The 15,509-nt window shown below is 46.4% G+C and overlaps 1 protein-coding gene across 2 annotated transcripts in view; it reads right to left on the bottom strand.

Moving 5' to 3' along the window:
- Positions 1 to 955: 955 nt before the first annotated feature.
- Positions 956 to 15,509, bottom strand: part of FBXL7 (F-box and leucine rich repeat protein 7) — a 388,316-nt gene continuing 373,762 nt past the window's right edge. The window contains exons 3-4 of one of the 2 annotated variants that reach the window (XM_073891077.1): positions 11,129 to 11,740; positions 956 to 4,301 (exon numbers count right to left, since the gene is read on the bottom strand). In XM_073891077.1, the coding sequence (XP_073747178.1) occupies positions 3,511 to 4,301; positions 11,129 to 11,740 (1,403 nt within the window). In that variant the 3' untranslated portion in view covers positions 956 to 3,510. Of the gene's footprint in view, positions 4,376 to 11,128; positions 11,741 to 15,509 lie in introns of both variants that reach the window. The other variant, XM_025867455.2, reaches the window with a different exon arrangement.

Raw genomic sequence — 15,509 nt, forward strand, 5'->3', positions numbered from 1 at the left:
GGGCTACCTCCAGTGAATGTTCCCAGGCAGTACATTGTCCTATTGGTTAATGTGACAGTCATTAAGCAGCTGACATAGGATGTGAAGAAGGTTGAGGACAAAAACATTTAAAATCAATTATCTCTTAAAACCTTTTTACTTGCTAAAGAGGAATTGTGCCATTCATCTCTCGGTGCTTGCTTTCTGCCATATTGATTTCTCAGATCTAAAGGTTGGGGTGAGAAGAGCTTTGGCATTTCTTTTTTTCCAACGGAATGATAATTTTTCCTTTTAGATCAAGTTGCCGTGTTGTCCTTCTAGGTTTTAATGCTCTAAGACCTTTTAAAAAATTGGTAACAACCAATGGCATGATTTCGACAATTACTCCAGCATTTGGACCCGTGCCAGGGGACGTATTCAGGTCCACAGTTACTTATTCATAGTTCTGCAATCTGGAGAGCTCTGAAGAAATAGAAGTTTTTTTCATTATGTTTGGCACAAATTAATTTGGTGACAAAACCTAACCTGAATGGATGCAAGGCTACTTAGTCTGTAATAATCTTATATAGTAGGGCTGTGTGCAGCGACGGCTGCAGAAATCTAACGTGTTTGACTAAGGGGGCCGCCCTAAACTCTGCCAGGGGTATTACAAAATACACCACAGCTCACTTCCTCAAATATAAAAAATTATAAATTCCAAAATACATCTGGCTCCAAGAGTAAGGAATTGAAGACCTGACCTAAACTGTGACGGTAATGATTTTTCACTCGCCTGCTGATTTCCAGCCAAAGTCACCGGGCCAAGGGAAACGACAAAATCGTGGATGCAACTTTAAAGGCACAAGAGCCGCACTGACCCGACTTGCTGACTTGCTCTCCACGTCAGCAGAAGGTAAGTTTCTTCCTCGCCCTTGAGCGTCCCCATCTGAACACCATGCTCCTCCGGCCAGCGTTATTAAATGAGACTTAACCCGATTACCAACATATTGCTTTATTTCTTGGTGGTAGTAAATTAAGGCTTTCTAGAGTCATACAGCACGCAGTGATTGATCATTAGAAATAAAAAAACAAACAAACAATGAGCATTCAATTTCGCAGAGGCAGGAAGGAAGCAATGTTTTAAAACATAAATTTCCTAGTGAGGCCTTTTGCTTGGTCTCTAAAAATCTGCTGAGCTGTTTCCCCAGTGACTGCCGCCATGGATTCATATCCCAAGAGGGGTGAGCGGAGTGGCTGAAGAGAAGACGGGGGCAAAGGGAGAGACTGGGAGAGACAGCACGTGCTGGGCAATGAGTGTGAAAGTCAGCTTTGCCTCATGTGTGGGAGACAGTTTAGGCAATGTGGTCCAGTGGTGGTGATAAAGGTATTTGTAATGGGACACCCCTTCTCTGGTTCAGGGCGCCATTTTGGATCTCTCTTCTCATTCCGGAAGTATGAAAATTAAACACTTGGAAGACCCCGGTGCCAAGGGTTAGGGACAATCCTTGTGACTCTCAACTCCTGAAATGTTAGACATGGTCACAAGGCACAGAGCATGGGAATGCTACCTTCAGCCTCTTTCATGGCTCTAAACACTGTGACTATCACTAGACACTCTCCCCAGCCAAGCAATTCATTTTCCCCGTGGCACACAGGTCATGATTGTGCACTAAACCGTTGACGATGTTGACTGGGGAGGAGGTCATAGGTCATATGATGCAAGAAAAGAAACCTCCTGGGCAAAGGCCACCTCACTCTATCTCCTCCTTCCCGACATAAGACAAAGAAATGCAGGGAGCCTACAGTGGGAGTGCAGTTGTCGAGTTGTGTGTGAGCTTGATCTGCAACCAATTCCACCTACTTGGCTTGGAGATACAGAGGTTCTGGGTTTGGATGGGTGGACCCTTTGAGAAAGCAGTGGATGACTGAAGAGCGATGAAGGAGAGGTGTGGCCAGAGAACAATGTGGGAAAAGTCATGTGTTTATTAATAAAAGGCAAATCAATTTCATGAAAATGAGCAGTGGACTTTCTTCTGGCATCCCGATTTCATGCAAGTGAGGCTAGCAAATGGATTCCCATCCAAACAGGGCCATTTAAAATGCATACTTGGCAAGGATTTTAATGTTCTATTCCAAGGGCCTGGTTAGCGGGCCAGCGCTTCAGTGTGATCAATGTGCTCCTTCTTCCATTTGCCTGGCATTTTTGAGTGAACGGTCTTTAAACACCTGAAAGTCTGCTGTGTGCTCTCTGACAGAGAACATGCAGATAGCCATGGGAGAAGGCACACGAGGTGGCAATCTGCGCCGCTAATCACTTAGGACTTAAGCCCAACAGGCTTCACGCGATGGAGTCTGGCTGCACAGAGAAATAAATAGATGAGAAAAGTGGAAATGTGATCCGAATGAAGAAGAACCAACACGTCTGCCCCTGCCAGCTGCAGGGCAGATGTAGATGTGTCTGCTACATACCACATGTGCACTAAGAAAGGACAGCACACCCTTCGAAGACATGTGCTATCTTGGGCCTCCCCGGTTAATGAAAACTTTTGAGGGCCTTTCTTCCTATCTGAAAACACTCAGCAAGATCCACTTGACTGGGGCAGTGGGCTGTGCTCTGGGTGGGAAATCCACTGCCTCTGTAAGATGGTGTGGGGTCGGGTGGTGCAGGAAGCGCCTGTCACAGGAATCATCCACCTAGTGGGGCAGGAGTAGGTGCCCGAGGGACTCACGCACCAAAAAGAAACAGGGTTGGGGTGACATTCAGATCAGAGGTGAAGGACATGTGGGACATTCATGCTGGCACTTCCCAGTCTCCTGAAAGCACCCACAAAACCAATACTCTTGGGAGAGATAGATGCCTCATATGCTGTAGGCCAAGGTGCTGCTCCTTACGGACAATCTCTGTCCTCTCAATTCTAAAATGGGTATGAAGCGGATCATCGAGCTGAATGGCCTCTGATTCAGTGCGGGAAGCCGAAGCCCAGAGATGTCAAGTGACTTGCCCAAGGTCACACAGCTATGTCTGTGGCAGAGCTGGGGGCGGGGAGGGGAGAATGCAGGTCCCCTCCTGCAGTGCTGCTTGCCCGAAGTGAATCTTTAGAAAAGGGTTGGAAGTGCTTTGTATATACCACGTGCTAGGACATTTATTTAATAAGAATTTGTTTGGGCGCGGGATTGCCGAGCGCGGCTTAGGCCACTCAAGCGGTTTAAAAAGGAGGAGGTCTGGGGAGCATCATTATCCTGGATGTGTGGTTGCTGGTGGCCAGGGCGGGGCTACGGGGGAGCGGTTGGGACAGGGTGTGTGCGCGCGCACAAGCCTGGGATGCCGCCAGGAGCACAGAGACAGAGAAAGAGGCGTTCTTAAACACACTGCCATCGGCTTTCTGAGGTACCTCTTTGGGGAAAAGAGAAACTGCCTACAGATGACCTGACCCAAAAAACCAGTTTACCGGCACAGCAACTTGCACCACCTCCCCGCCCTCCCCCCGCTCTCCCTTCCTTTCCTTGACCCCTGTTGCCCACGAGCACTAAGGAAAAAGAAAAGCCAGATCCCTAAGAACCTCCCAGGAAGCAAGGGCTGCTACGGGGGAGCGGGCGTCGGCGCTTACAGATGCTGCTTTTAGGAATCGCGCCGCTGTGTCCGCGCGCGGCTGTGCAGCGCGGCGGCCCGAGCGGCCCCTTCAGAAGAAGGCGGGGTTGGTGTGCTCGATGACGCAGCGCTTGCAGTGGCGCTTCACGAACCGCAGGGCCTCCACGGACACCTCGCAGTCCTGCACGTTGAGCATCTGGAGGTCGAAGCAGTTGGCTGCCACGATCTGCAGGCCCTGGCCCGTGATGCTCTCGCAGGACTTGAGGCTGAGCCGCTTGAGGTTGAAGCAGTTCAGGGCCAGGCACTCGAGGCCCGTGTCGGAGACCAGCGGGCACTTGCCGATGTCCAGGGACTTGAGTTTGGTGCAGTTCTTGGCGAGGTACTCCACGCCGTGGTCCGTGATGCCCTCGCAGCCCCTCGCGTTGAGGTAGCGCAGCTTGCTGCAGTACTTGGCCACGTAGCGGATGCCCACATCGGTGACCCGGCCGCAGTGGGCGATGCTGAGGTACCGCAGGCGCGCCTCCAGCTTGGCGATCTCCCGCAGGCCGAAGTCGCTGACAAAGCGGCAGTCGCTGACGCTCAGCTCCTTGATGGAGGTGCAGTAGATCATCAGATAGCGCAGGCCCTCGTCGGTGAGGCGCACGCAGCGGCGCAGGTACAGGTGGGTCAGCTGCGTGCAGTGCGCCGCGATCGTGTGCAGCCCTTCGTCCTCCAGCACGAAGCAGTCCGTCATGTCCAGGTATCGGATGGAAATCTGTTTGCCATGCAGGGGGGACAGTTTAATGGAGGCCTCCCGGGTCAAGCTGATGCAGGTCACTTTGGAGCACCCTACACAGAGAGACAGAACACACGCTCAGAGGACCTTCGAGAAGCGGGGGTAGGGTGGGGCATGGTGTGTGCCTCACCCGGGGGATGCCGTTGAGGATTCCTTCTCGAACAACTCCCTCCCCCCCCAGCGCGGCCCCCGATGTTACCCCTGCCCTCTTTGACGCCTACGGAGAACGAGAGAAAGAATGGGTTGTCCCTGCTCATCTGGGCTTTTGAATCAGAAACACCGCAGCTCCAATTCCACATCCATCACTAGTTGCCTGACATGGGGCAAATCAATCCTTCTGAGCTCTTCATTTGTCTTAAAACGGGGATGATCATGTTCCCCACAGGTCGCTGTGAAGAATAAAGGAGACAATGGTTGTAAATATCTTGCCCTGGCCCAGATAGTTCTGGAAGCTTGGTAAGGGCTGATTCTCTCCCTGCAACGGTCCTGTAGCTCTGTGGTCAAAGAGGTAAGATCATGCTGGAGAAGGCTTGGCCATGACCTTGGTTTGGCAGAAAGAGCATTTGGGAGTCACACCTCGTTCAGGTCTACTTTTTAGGGCCTCAGGCAGGAGGCTTACCTCTTCCGTCTCAAGGCTCTCGTCTATGCAATGAGCATGAGTAGCTGGGGTGCCTGTACTGTTGGGGTATCATGCGGATGCAATGAAATAATGGGTACAGAGGTACTTGGAAAACTCCAGGGGAAAGATACGTAATTATTAATCTAACCACTGGCCACCTGGAGACTCACTTCAATCCTTTTTGGTCAGGGAAGAATAACTGTGTCATCTGGATGACTGCTCCAGCCCCTCAACCAGTTTCCCTGTCCTGCCCTTACTCCCAACTGTCTGTTCTCAGAGCTGCCGGAGAGATTCTGGAAAACAGAACTCCAATCATGTCACTTTGCTCAAAGTCTTTGGATGCCACCCCCTAAAGTCTAAGGGTCCCCCGAGGGCCTGTATCCCTGCTCTCTTTGACTTCATCTCTTACCCCACTCCCCTGACCCCACTGGCCTCCTGGCTGGTTCCCACACAGCTGAGCTGCCCTCCTGCCTCAATGTCTGTGCATGGGACAGGGATTCCCCGGGCAGCCCTGTGGGCCATCCCTACTTTTTGAGGTCTCTGAGCACACGTCAGCTTATTGACAATTCTTCCCAATCACCCTGTATGAGCCAGTGTCCCCTGCTTGACTCCCATTTCTTCTTAGCACTCTTTACCACTTTGTGGCATGATACATTTATTTGTTCACTTAAGTATTTGCTGTCCTCACTCTGGAAGGTAAGGTCCTGAGGAAAGGGATTCTGGGCTGTTCACTGCTGTATCCCTCATCCTTGGTTCATAGCTGGTGCTCACTAAACATCTGCTGAATGAACAAACTAGTGAATTATAGTGAATAGTCTTCTGTAAGAAGATCAGATAGGATAATTCATTTCATTTATTTTTAAACAACACACATTTATTTCTCACAGCTTAGAGGCTGAGAAGTTCAAGATCAAGGCTGCCAGCCAATTCATCGCCTGGTTTCTGGTGAGAACCCCTCTTGTAGACAGCTGCCTCCTTACTGTATTCCCACATGGTGGAGAGAAGGAGAGCAAATTCTCTGGTTTCTCTTATAAAGGCACTAATACCATCATAGGGGCTCCACCCTTTCATGACCTCACCTAAACCTACTGACTTCCCAAAGGCCGCACCTCCTAATAGCATCACACTGATGGCTAGGGTTCCAACATAGGGATTTGGGGGAGACACAAACATTCAGTCCGTAACACCATCCTCCTCTTCCCACACATTAACCAGACCTTTTCCACTCAGGCCAGTGCTCTCATACCAAAAATGTCTCCAGCAGATGGCAATTAGGCAGAAACCATGCCCAGCACACGGGAGGCCCACCCCAGTCACATGGTGGCGGGGTGGAGGGAGAAGTTTTCTCTCTTTATGTAAGTACCTGCAAAATATATATGATTTCACCTTCTGGCCCATAAAGCCTATATGAGCCTCTAGGAACTATTTGTGGACCTTGATCTAGGGCTAATTTTGCCCCACTCCGGATAATGTAAATTCCAACATTTAAATGTCCTCAGGACTTTGGCCATGGCTGATATACATTTATACTATAAAACAATTGTCTGTTTTATACTTAATTATAATGCCTTTTATTTGTATTGAATTATGAAGTTTACAGAATGCTTTTATAAACATTTCCTCACCTGATTTTTAATCCATTTTACTGATAAGGAAATGAATGCTTAGGAAGATTTTGTGTTTGTTGAGATCTAGAACCCCTTTAATACTCTATCCTTTTTCAGATGATTGGAAGATATCTTTAGCTATCTCTCTAAACACTGTTTCTAGCCACTCTTCCCCTATGAATGTGTGTATACATGATACATTATATACATTACATATTACATATAATTATATATGAAACACTCATTCAGTGTATATTTCAGTTCATCTGATATTACATAATATATGTACAGCATATTTTTAGTATATAAATATAAATAATATGATGTCAATATATTTTTTATATATATACATACATATATATATCATCCCACTACATAAACTGTATCTGTATTTTTCATTTTCTCATTTTCTCTGTGCTTTTCCCGAATCCTTCTTGCAGTTCCAAAGCCAGGTGCTTCACCTCAGGCACCTCCATGCCCTGGCTGCTCAAGCAATATCCAAGGCTCCCAAGTGGCGACAGAATCGTGCTAATGGGGATGGTCCTCCCACCTCCTGGCAGGCTGCCCAGGAAAGTCTTATAAAATTCAGGTCCTGGGAATAATGAGGTTCAAAAGCCAAGTGCTACCAGGTCAAAGAATTTCAGGAAAGAGTAAAGCATACAATCCAATGCTGGAGAACAAAGATGTGACTCATCAGAGGCTGTCCACTCTGTTCTATCCAGTAGCCTTCATGGTTTTGCAGAAGGTGGTTGGTAACCCTCACCTTCAGCTTTGAAATATTCCTTTGTTTTGAATTTCTTTTTTTTTTTTTAGAGTGACTATAGTCCTGCTTATACCGAATTTATATGTCCACAGTAGTGGCAGCCTATCTATCTGGGATGCCTGTGAAGGCACTTTGTTTTTCAAGATCAGATGACAACCTTCGTCCCTAAATGCTTAGTTTCAGTTTCTTATTTTTTTTTTAATATCTACTAAAATCTGATGCACTCCAGGAAGGATATTATATTTGATTCAGGGAAACATGTGCCTTGTTTTTGAAACTGAGTCCCCAGTTTAATGCAGTATTGGTTAAGCTCTGTTTTGGTAAAGATGCTCTTTTGATCTGCTTGTATTATTTTAGATCAGTAATTTTAATTTGAGCCTCAGCCTTAATTCTTACAGATTTGTTAAGTTTGGACTGAAAAGAAAATAAATTGGTCCATGGCCCAGTAGGTAGTATCTGTGGTTAGTTCATGCATTCATACATTACAGAGACGCAGAGCACCTTAGAAATCATCCCATTAAACCTTCATTTTTTAAAGATGAGGCATCTCAGACTCAGTGAGATTATGAGACTCATACAGCCAGACTAGGGAAGGTTTTCTGATGCAAGCCTTCAATTACAGGAGAGGAGGTAAGAAATGACTAGGATATAGCATGCAATTGATGAACTGCATGAGGGATTTACTGTAGATGTGCCAGCATGAAGTGAACACTTAGATACTGAGGAATCAGGAGTCTTGGAAGTGGTGAGTATCTATAAGAGGATTCTTGAGAGAAGCATTTTGGTTACCTAATGTGGAGATTAGGCAGTAAGGTGATAGCATGAGCAAATATGAGACCCAAGAAAGCATGGTGGCAGAGGGGTTGTGAGGAGTGGCCACAGGGTAGAATGCAAAGTATCTGAAAGCATTTAATGGGAACTGAGATAGGAATGGTCCATTAGGATCAGATTATGGGGCCTGCCCTAATACTCAGGGTAAGGAGTATGGATACTCCTCAATAGGAAATGAACAATCTAGGTTGAACATATCTGTGGGGTGTCTTCCACTTAATTCCAGATTTGGTTCTGCTTTCACAAAAATGTTCTTCCTTACCACCTCCTCTCATTATTGAACTCCAGGTGTCTCGTTGTAAGAGGACCCTTTGAGGCAATTTCATTTGCGATAATTACAATATATTATACTTTGAAAACTGGCCGGCTTTACCGTGTTTCATCGATGTTTCAAGACATTATTAATTTGATAGTTAATTTTATATGTCAACTTGAGTCGATGACGAGGTGCCAAGACATGTGGCTAACATTTCTGGGGGTACCTGCGAGCCTGTTTCTGGGCCAGATTAACATCTGAATCAGTGGATCCAGTAAAGCAGACTGCCCTCCCCAATGTGGATGGGCATCGTTCAATCAGATGAGGGCCTGACTAGACCAAAAGATGGAGGAATGGAGAATTTGTTCTCTGTTTGACTGTTTGAACTGATGCATTGGTCTTCTCCTGCCTTCGAATGAGACTTACACCATCAGCACCCTTGGTTCTCAGGCCTTTGGACTTGGACTGAACTGTACTGCCAGGTTTCCCTGGGTTTCCAGCTTGCAGATGGCAGATCAGTCTCTTTACAGGTAAACACACACACACACACACACACACACACACACACACACACACACACACACTGTTCTGTTTCTTTGAAGAACCTGGACTAAATATTAATAAAAGGTAATACGTGATAATGACAAAAGCCTACAGCTAGTTATAGTAAGTTTCAATGACTTGAAAAGACAGCTTTCAAGGTGAGTGTACCAGGGACTAGAGAGTCTCACATCCTCTGGGGTAATTAAGCTCTAGAACAGCGATGAATCCTCCAAAGTCGAGGTTCCTGCCAGTGAGAAGGCCAGCTCGAAAACCAAGGGGAATAAGGCAGCAGTGAAATCACCTCTGGCAGCCCTCTGGCTTCTCCCAGTATCAGCCTAAGGTTTCCAGATTCCCTCAGGACTGGAGTGCACCATTTGGAAAACCCCGCCCCCTTCCCCCCCATAGCTGGAATCCTGTGCTCTTAACTGGGTGAGTTAGAGATTCCCTTGTGTACATAGTGTCTACACAGGTCACAGCGGGTCACTGAGAGGCGTGTGAGAAAACCACAAATATATTAGGCTCTGCAGATTAGGGGGATATAGAGGAAGGGCATCAGGCTTACAGAATGGTTAGTCAAAGGGGCCTAGGCCCATCCACTCACTCAGGCTAGAGGCCCAGGAATTTCCATTCCCAAAGTAGTTCCTACATTTCTGAATTTCAAAAGGACCCCAACAGAAAAGGTCACAGTACTTGCAGCGTGTCCCGAGGGTGCTCAGGGAGCTCCTTTAACAAAGATAGGGACTCCAAGAACAAGTCGTTCTCTAATCTGATTTTTGAAAAGACAAAGAAATGAGGTGTCTAAAAAATAGGCCGACGATGCTCAGAGTCTTAGAATGTTAAAGAAGCCAATTCCTTGCCTTTTTTTTTTTTTAAACTGAAGAGGAAACACATCTAGAGAAAGCTGTGAACTGTCCCAAATCACAAAGTTTTGAAACCAGTCTCTACCACATCACAATGCTTTCTGTTTCCAGAATTCCTTGGAGGAAAAATGTAAGAAAACCTCTTTGTTTCCTGCCTCTTTAGGCCAGCAGCTGCTCATGACTAACTGAAACTACGGTTACTATGGTTTTGTCCCGAAGCCAGCGGAAGGGGGTGGAGAAACGAATTGCTTTCCAGCGAGGGAAAGAATCTGTGAAAAATAATTGACTGTCATCTGAAATATTTTCAGATGTCGGCTTTTGAAAGAGAGAGCAAGCTCAGAGAGCAGACTTTGACTTCAGATTTTGTTGGAGGGTATTATTTACCTCAGATGCTTGTAAATCCCAAATTCTGTTTATTCGCCTGTCACAGTGGTTTTTACTTCTTGACCCTTCCCTGACCATCCCTGAGGTTGTGGCTCATGCTGTTCCTTTAACTCCCTGATGCATCTTACACATTTCAGCCTCTCCAATGTTGGTCCTTTGACTGGGCAGTGGATGAGATAAAGAAAGGCTGTTAGTCCGGCTGGATCCACGTCTGGCCCCGAAGTGTGAGTCTGGGTTTTAATTCTTCCTGCCTGAGAGAGGTTTTCAAGCAAAGCAACCATGCTGGGATTTCCCTCAATTCAAAAAAGATCTAAAGGCTCCACTTGATGGGCCTTATCCTTGCACTATGTAATTGAGAATTTTGCTTAAAAGAAAGAAAAGATCCAAAATCAACCCAAGGGTAAGGACAGTGGGGGTGAAATATAAGGAGACACTTGGCCATGATGGATTTTCCCCAGGGTCTGCAAAATGGCAAACAATCGTGAGCACGGCCCAAAGCACAGAATCAGCTTAGACACAGCTTTTGGGCTCCATGAAATCATAGCGAATGGACATAAAGGGCGGCGTCTAAACTACCTGTCCTTGGGTTAGATATTTGGTTCCCATTCTCTATGGTTGCTCTGAAGTTCAGTGACAGCTGTGGGGAGGAAGGACGTGTTTAAAAGTCACATTACCTTAACGGCCAGACAAAAAGGGGACTCGAGTGCCTTTAAGGAGTGGGCCTTGTGTGATGAAAGGGATACGTCTGGCCTCTGGGGTCGTGATTACATAGAGACAGTCTCTCTGGAAGAGTCAGCGTCCTTACCACCCACCCTCCATCTCTAATGGCTATCAGGGAGGGGACCTTTTTGGGGTGGGGGGCAATGTCCTCTACTGCTTTGGGAGGGTGCACCAGAAGGCCCCGTGGATGGGGGGCTGAGGGGGGGGGTCAGCCGCCATTTACCTGACACGTCCAGGTGCTCCAGGTTGGGGCAGAGGGACACCACGTCGAAGACCGCCTCGTTGGAGATATTGTAACAGCCCGAGACCTCCAGTCGCCTCAGTTCGGGGCAGCACTGGGCAATGGTGTAAAGCCCTCGGTCCGTGAGCCGCCTGCAGCCACTGACAGTTACGGTTTCCAGCATGAGACAGACGTTGGGCGTGTCCTGACAGAGTCTGCGGGTCAGCACCTTGAGGGCGCGGTCCACGTTGATGGTCTCGCCCGTCAGGCGGATAGTCCTCCAGAGCCGCGGGTCCCAGGCCAGGTTGTACCAGCGGCGGCACACGCGGGCGCAGCGGCACAGCTGGTTGGTGGGCAGGAAGGAGAAGATCTGCACCATGGACTGGTCCGGGAGGCGCTCGATGCTGGCCTGCTCCTTCTGCGGTCTGGAGGCCAGCCGGATGAGCGGGTGGGTGAGGCGGGTCGGGGGCGGCGAGTGGACCATGGCCACCGTCTCCCCGGTGATGGACGACGAGGAGGTGGACGAGCCCCTTCCATTCTGAAATCCGGGCAGGTTCGGGGGACATATCAGGGCTGGGCTGGGCGTGCTCAGTGTGCGCATGCTCAGGTCGGAGTCTGGCAAAGGACAGAGAGCAAAGGGTTAAAAGGATGGCCCATAGCGGAGCCCGGGGAAGGAGGCAAACCGGTGACACTCAGTCCACCGATATGCCTCCTGGGCAGAATCCATCACGGGAAGCAGAAGCACATGCAAATTTCGCCCATTCCAGGAATAGTCCTCTATCTGCAGGAGGGGTGGGCAACCCTCTCTGTGAAGGGCCTGATGGGGAATGTTTGAGGCACTGCAGGCCACATGGGCCCTGTCTCCGCTGCCATTAATCCACCCTGGCATTGTAGTGCAATAGCTGCCCTAAACAATACGTAAACGAACAGGGGTGGCTGTTTCCATAAAACTATTTTATAAAAACAGACCAGCTGGATTTGACCTGCAGGCCACAGCTGGCTGACTTCTGATCTCCATTAATGGTGATCATCTAAAGGGCACAACTTCAAAGTTTCATTATCTCTATTCTGGAGAAAATCTCACATATTGTGAACACAAACTCTTTTCCTTTTCTAATTACATTTTGGGTAGGCAGGTAATGACCTTCCACTTACCAACGAAGGAATGAGTTTTGGAAGAGAGGAAGACTGGCAGATGGACATAGTGTTTGCAGTCTTTGCCCTGGCCTGCCCCCTAGTGTCCAGTCCCCCATCTTGTGATAACTGTACCCCAAACTCCGACTGCAGTCTGGGGTCTGGGGAACCACCCCACTTAGGCCATTAGACTGGGCACTTCAGGTGGTGTTTCCAGGCCTTGAATATCTGTGGCAATATGTATTTTTCCTCTTTCTTAACAAGTCTGCCCTTTGCATTTCAGTGACGTGACTCCCATCTATTCCTTGAAACCAGAAAGACCACTTAATGAGGATACAAGTGGTTTTTAAATTTATGAGGGATTAAGAATTCTCTAGGATGCCACTTTAAGAAGTCTGCTCATTTCATACCCCCCTTGATATCTATATGAAATAATTTATTTTCTATATAAAGATATTTATTGTGTACTTTACATACATAGATGGATAGACTTATTTAAGATGACATTTATTCTCTCTCTCTAAATATGTTTATATTTTTCACACACACACATAGAGAAAGAGAGAGAGAGGGAGAGAGAGAATTTATCTCCAAAACACAAGTATCTTTATCTGTGAAAAAAGAAGTAAGTGAGCTGGACTAGATGATTTCTAAGTCATTTCCAGCTTTAATTACAGCTCTAAAGACTTGAACAAAAATTCTATCCTTGTGTGCTTTTCCACATTTCATACTTTGGGAATTTTCAAACACTCATTTTTTTTTTTTTTTTCCAAAAAACTTCCAGTAAAAACATACAACACAAGAACTTCTGACACTGGGGTCTCCACTGAGTGTCTATTTGTAGTTTTCCTACTGGTATACTTGTTCTACTGTTACAATGTTTTCTTTCAATTTACTTCTTTATAACCTAACACCGAAAATGTCCTACACATGTCTGTGACTTTGCTCATGGATCATCTTTGAATTACAGTTTTGCCCCCCTCACCTGTTTCTCCCCACCTTGTCTGCTCTTGAAAATACAAACACTAAGTGCAAATGCCACCTCCTCTAAGAACATTTTCTTGTCTTTGAGATATAATCAATCACTTCCCTGTTGAAATCCCCATCCTTTGTTATTAGGCAGTTGTGAATTTATGTGCTTGACTGTATTATTTTTCTCAATTTTGCATCTCTCCCTATATCCACGTATCTTTGCCAGGTGACTCCGTGGTTCCTCCAAGGGACAGTAGATTTGTTCCGTCTGGTGATGTTGGGCTTGGCTATGTGACTTGCTTTGGCCAGTGAATATTAGGACATGTGATGTGCCCAATGAGAAGAACATGCCTGGCTAGTCCACTGATCTTAGGGTGCTGAGAGGCCCATGGAGAATACAGAACTGGCTGAAACCTGCAGCTTCGAGCCAAGCTCAGCCAAGCCCAGCGGGGGTCACCCGATGACCAGGTGAACCACAGATGTGTGAGCTAGAACGCTGAGCTTGCTGTGATTTGTTACACAGCATTACTGTGGCAACAGATGACGAATATACCTTCATTACATTAAAAACTCCTTTGAGACAAGGATTAAATCATTTTCTTATTGGTATCCTGGCAATACCTGGCACAGTTTATGGTGCATAGTCGGTGCATATGAAGTTCTTGAATTGAGAAGAAATACTTATAATGTTTAAAAAACAATCATTTCTAGCTTGGCATGTACTTCTCCATCCCAAGTGGTATACATACTGCGTTTTAAATCATTCATAAGAAAAGAAATGTGTACATCTCTCTTTTGTAAATATATAGTAAATCTTTAAGGAAAACACTACATGCAAATTAGGGATTTCAAAACTGCCATCCAAGCTACCGTGGTACTAACCTTCATCATGATGTGAACTCTGAGAACTGCCTCCAAAGTTAGCATTTTTCTTAGGCAGGTGAACAGCTAATTTGGGGCCAGGAGGGGAGGGCAATCTTAGACTTTCAGCTCTGACATTTTCCTGGCTGTGAGGGCTCTGAAATCTCTCTCTCTCCTGCCTGCCTACGTTCTATTCATCTTGAAAGAGAAGACACTCCACAGTGCTCTGCGGAGACCTGCACATCTTGAGTTATGCCCCTGTGGGATGAACATGCTTGTGGTAGGGAATCGAGGATTCCTAAACTTGCATCTATAACCGATTCACTTTTCTTTGCTCTTTCATGCTCCCTGCACTGACAGAGAGGATGGGAATGCATCCAGATTGACCAGAGCTGCTGTGCTGTTTGCAACACGTTCCGTTTTTTTCTTTGCCAATAATCATACCCGAGTGGTAACGGAATTCACACTCAGAAAGAGATGGCAGCCTCACACATCTGTGAGGAACATTCTGTCCTGGAGAGGATTCAGGAGCAAGTAATAGCTCTCTTTTCTGCCTTTTTCTAGAGCTTAGCAGCAGAGTTCTCAGGAGTAATTCATGATTGCCAGGCACTGCTCACCCACGCAAAGAGACAAGTGGGGAGCCTGGGGATTTCCACCAGGAAAGCTGGGTGTCTTTTTTGCCAGAATGTATACTAGGGTTCTCTGGATCCTTCCTAGTTATTCAGGTCAGGAACCCTCAGAGACTTTTTGAAAGGGTATGATTTGTCATAATTGAATAAATAGCACCTGATGATTAAATTGGTAATAAAGGGCAATGAGTAATGCAATGGTCTAAATGTTCGTATCCCTCTCAAGTTCATGTGGAAATCCTAACCCCGAAGGTGATAGTAGGAGGAGGTGGGGCCTTTGGGAGGTGATTAGGTCATGAGAGTAGAACCCTCATAATTGGGATTACTGCCCTTATATAAAGGCACTCCAGGGAGCTGTTGGATGCATGAGTATTTACAACTGTTTTATCTTCTTGTTAGATTGTCTCCTTTATTATCATAGTGTCCTTCTTTGTCTCTTGTCACAGTCTTTGTTTTAAAGTCTATTTTGTCCAATATAAGTATTGCTTCTTTTCACATCCGTTTACATGATAAATGTTTTCCTATCCCCTCACTTTCAATCTGCATGTGTCTTTAGGTGTGAAATGAGTCTCTTGCAGGCAGCATATAGATGGGTCTTTTTTTTTTTTTTAATCTTTTGTTTGGAGTGTTTAGTCCATTTACATTCAAAGTAATTATTGATAGATATGTATTTATTGCCATTTGGTACTTGTTTGTGGTTTCTGTAGTTCTGCTCTGATTCTTTCTTATCTTGCTGTCTTTCATGGCTTGCTGGCTTTCTTTAGTGATCTACTTGGATGCCTTTCTCT

Source organism: Callorhinus ursinus, unplaced genomic scaffold (assembly GCF_003265705.2).
Source record: "Callorhinus ursinus isolate GAN/ISIS: 27379988/994484 unplaced genomic scaffold, GSC_fseal_2.0 scaffold3, whole genome shotgun sequence".
Lineage (NCBI taxonomy): Eukaryota > Metazoa > Chordata > Mammalia > Carnivora > Otariidae > Callorhinus > Callorhinus ursinus.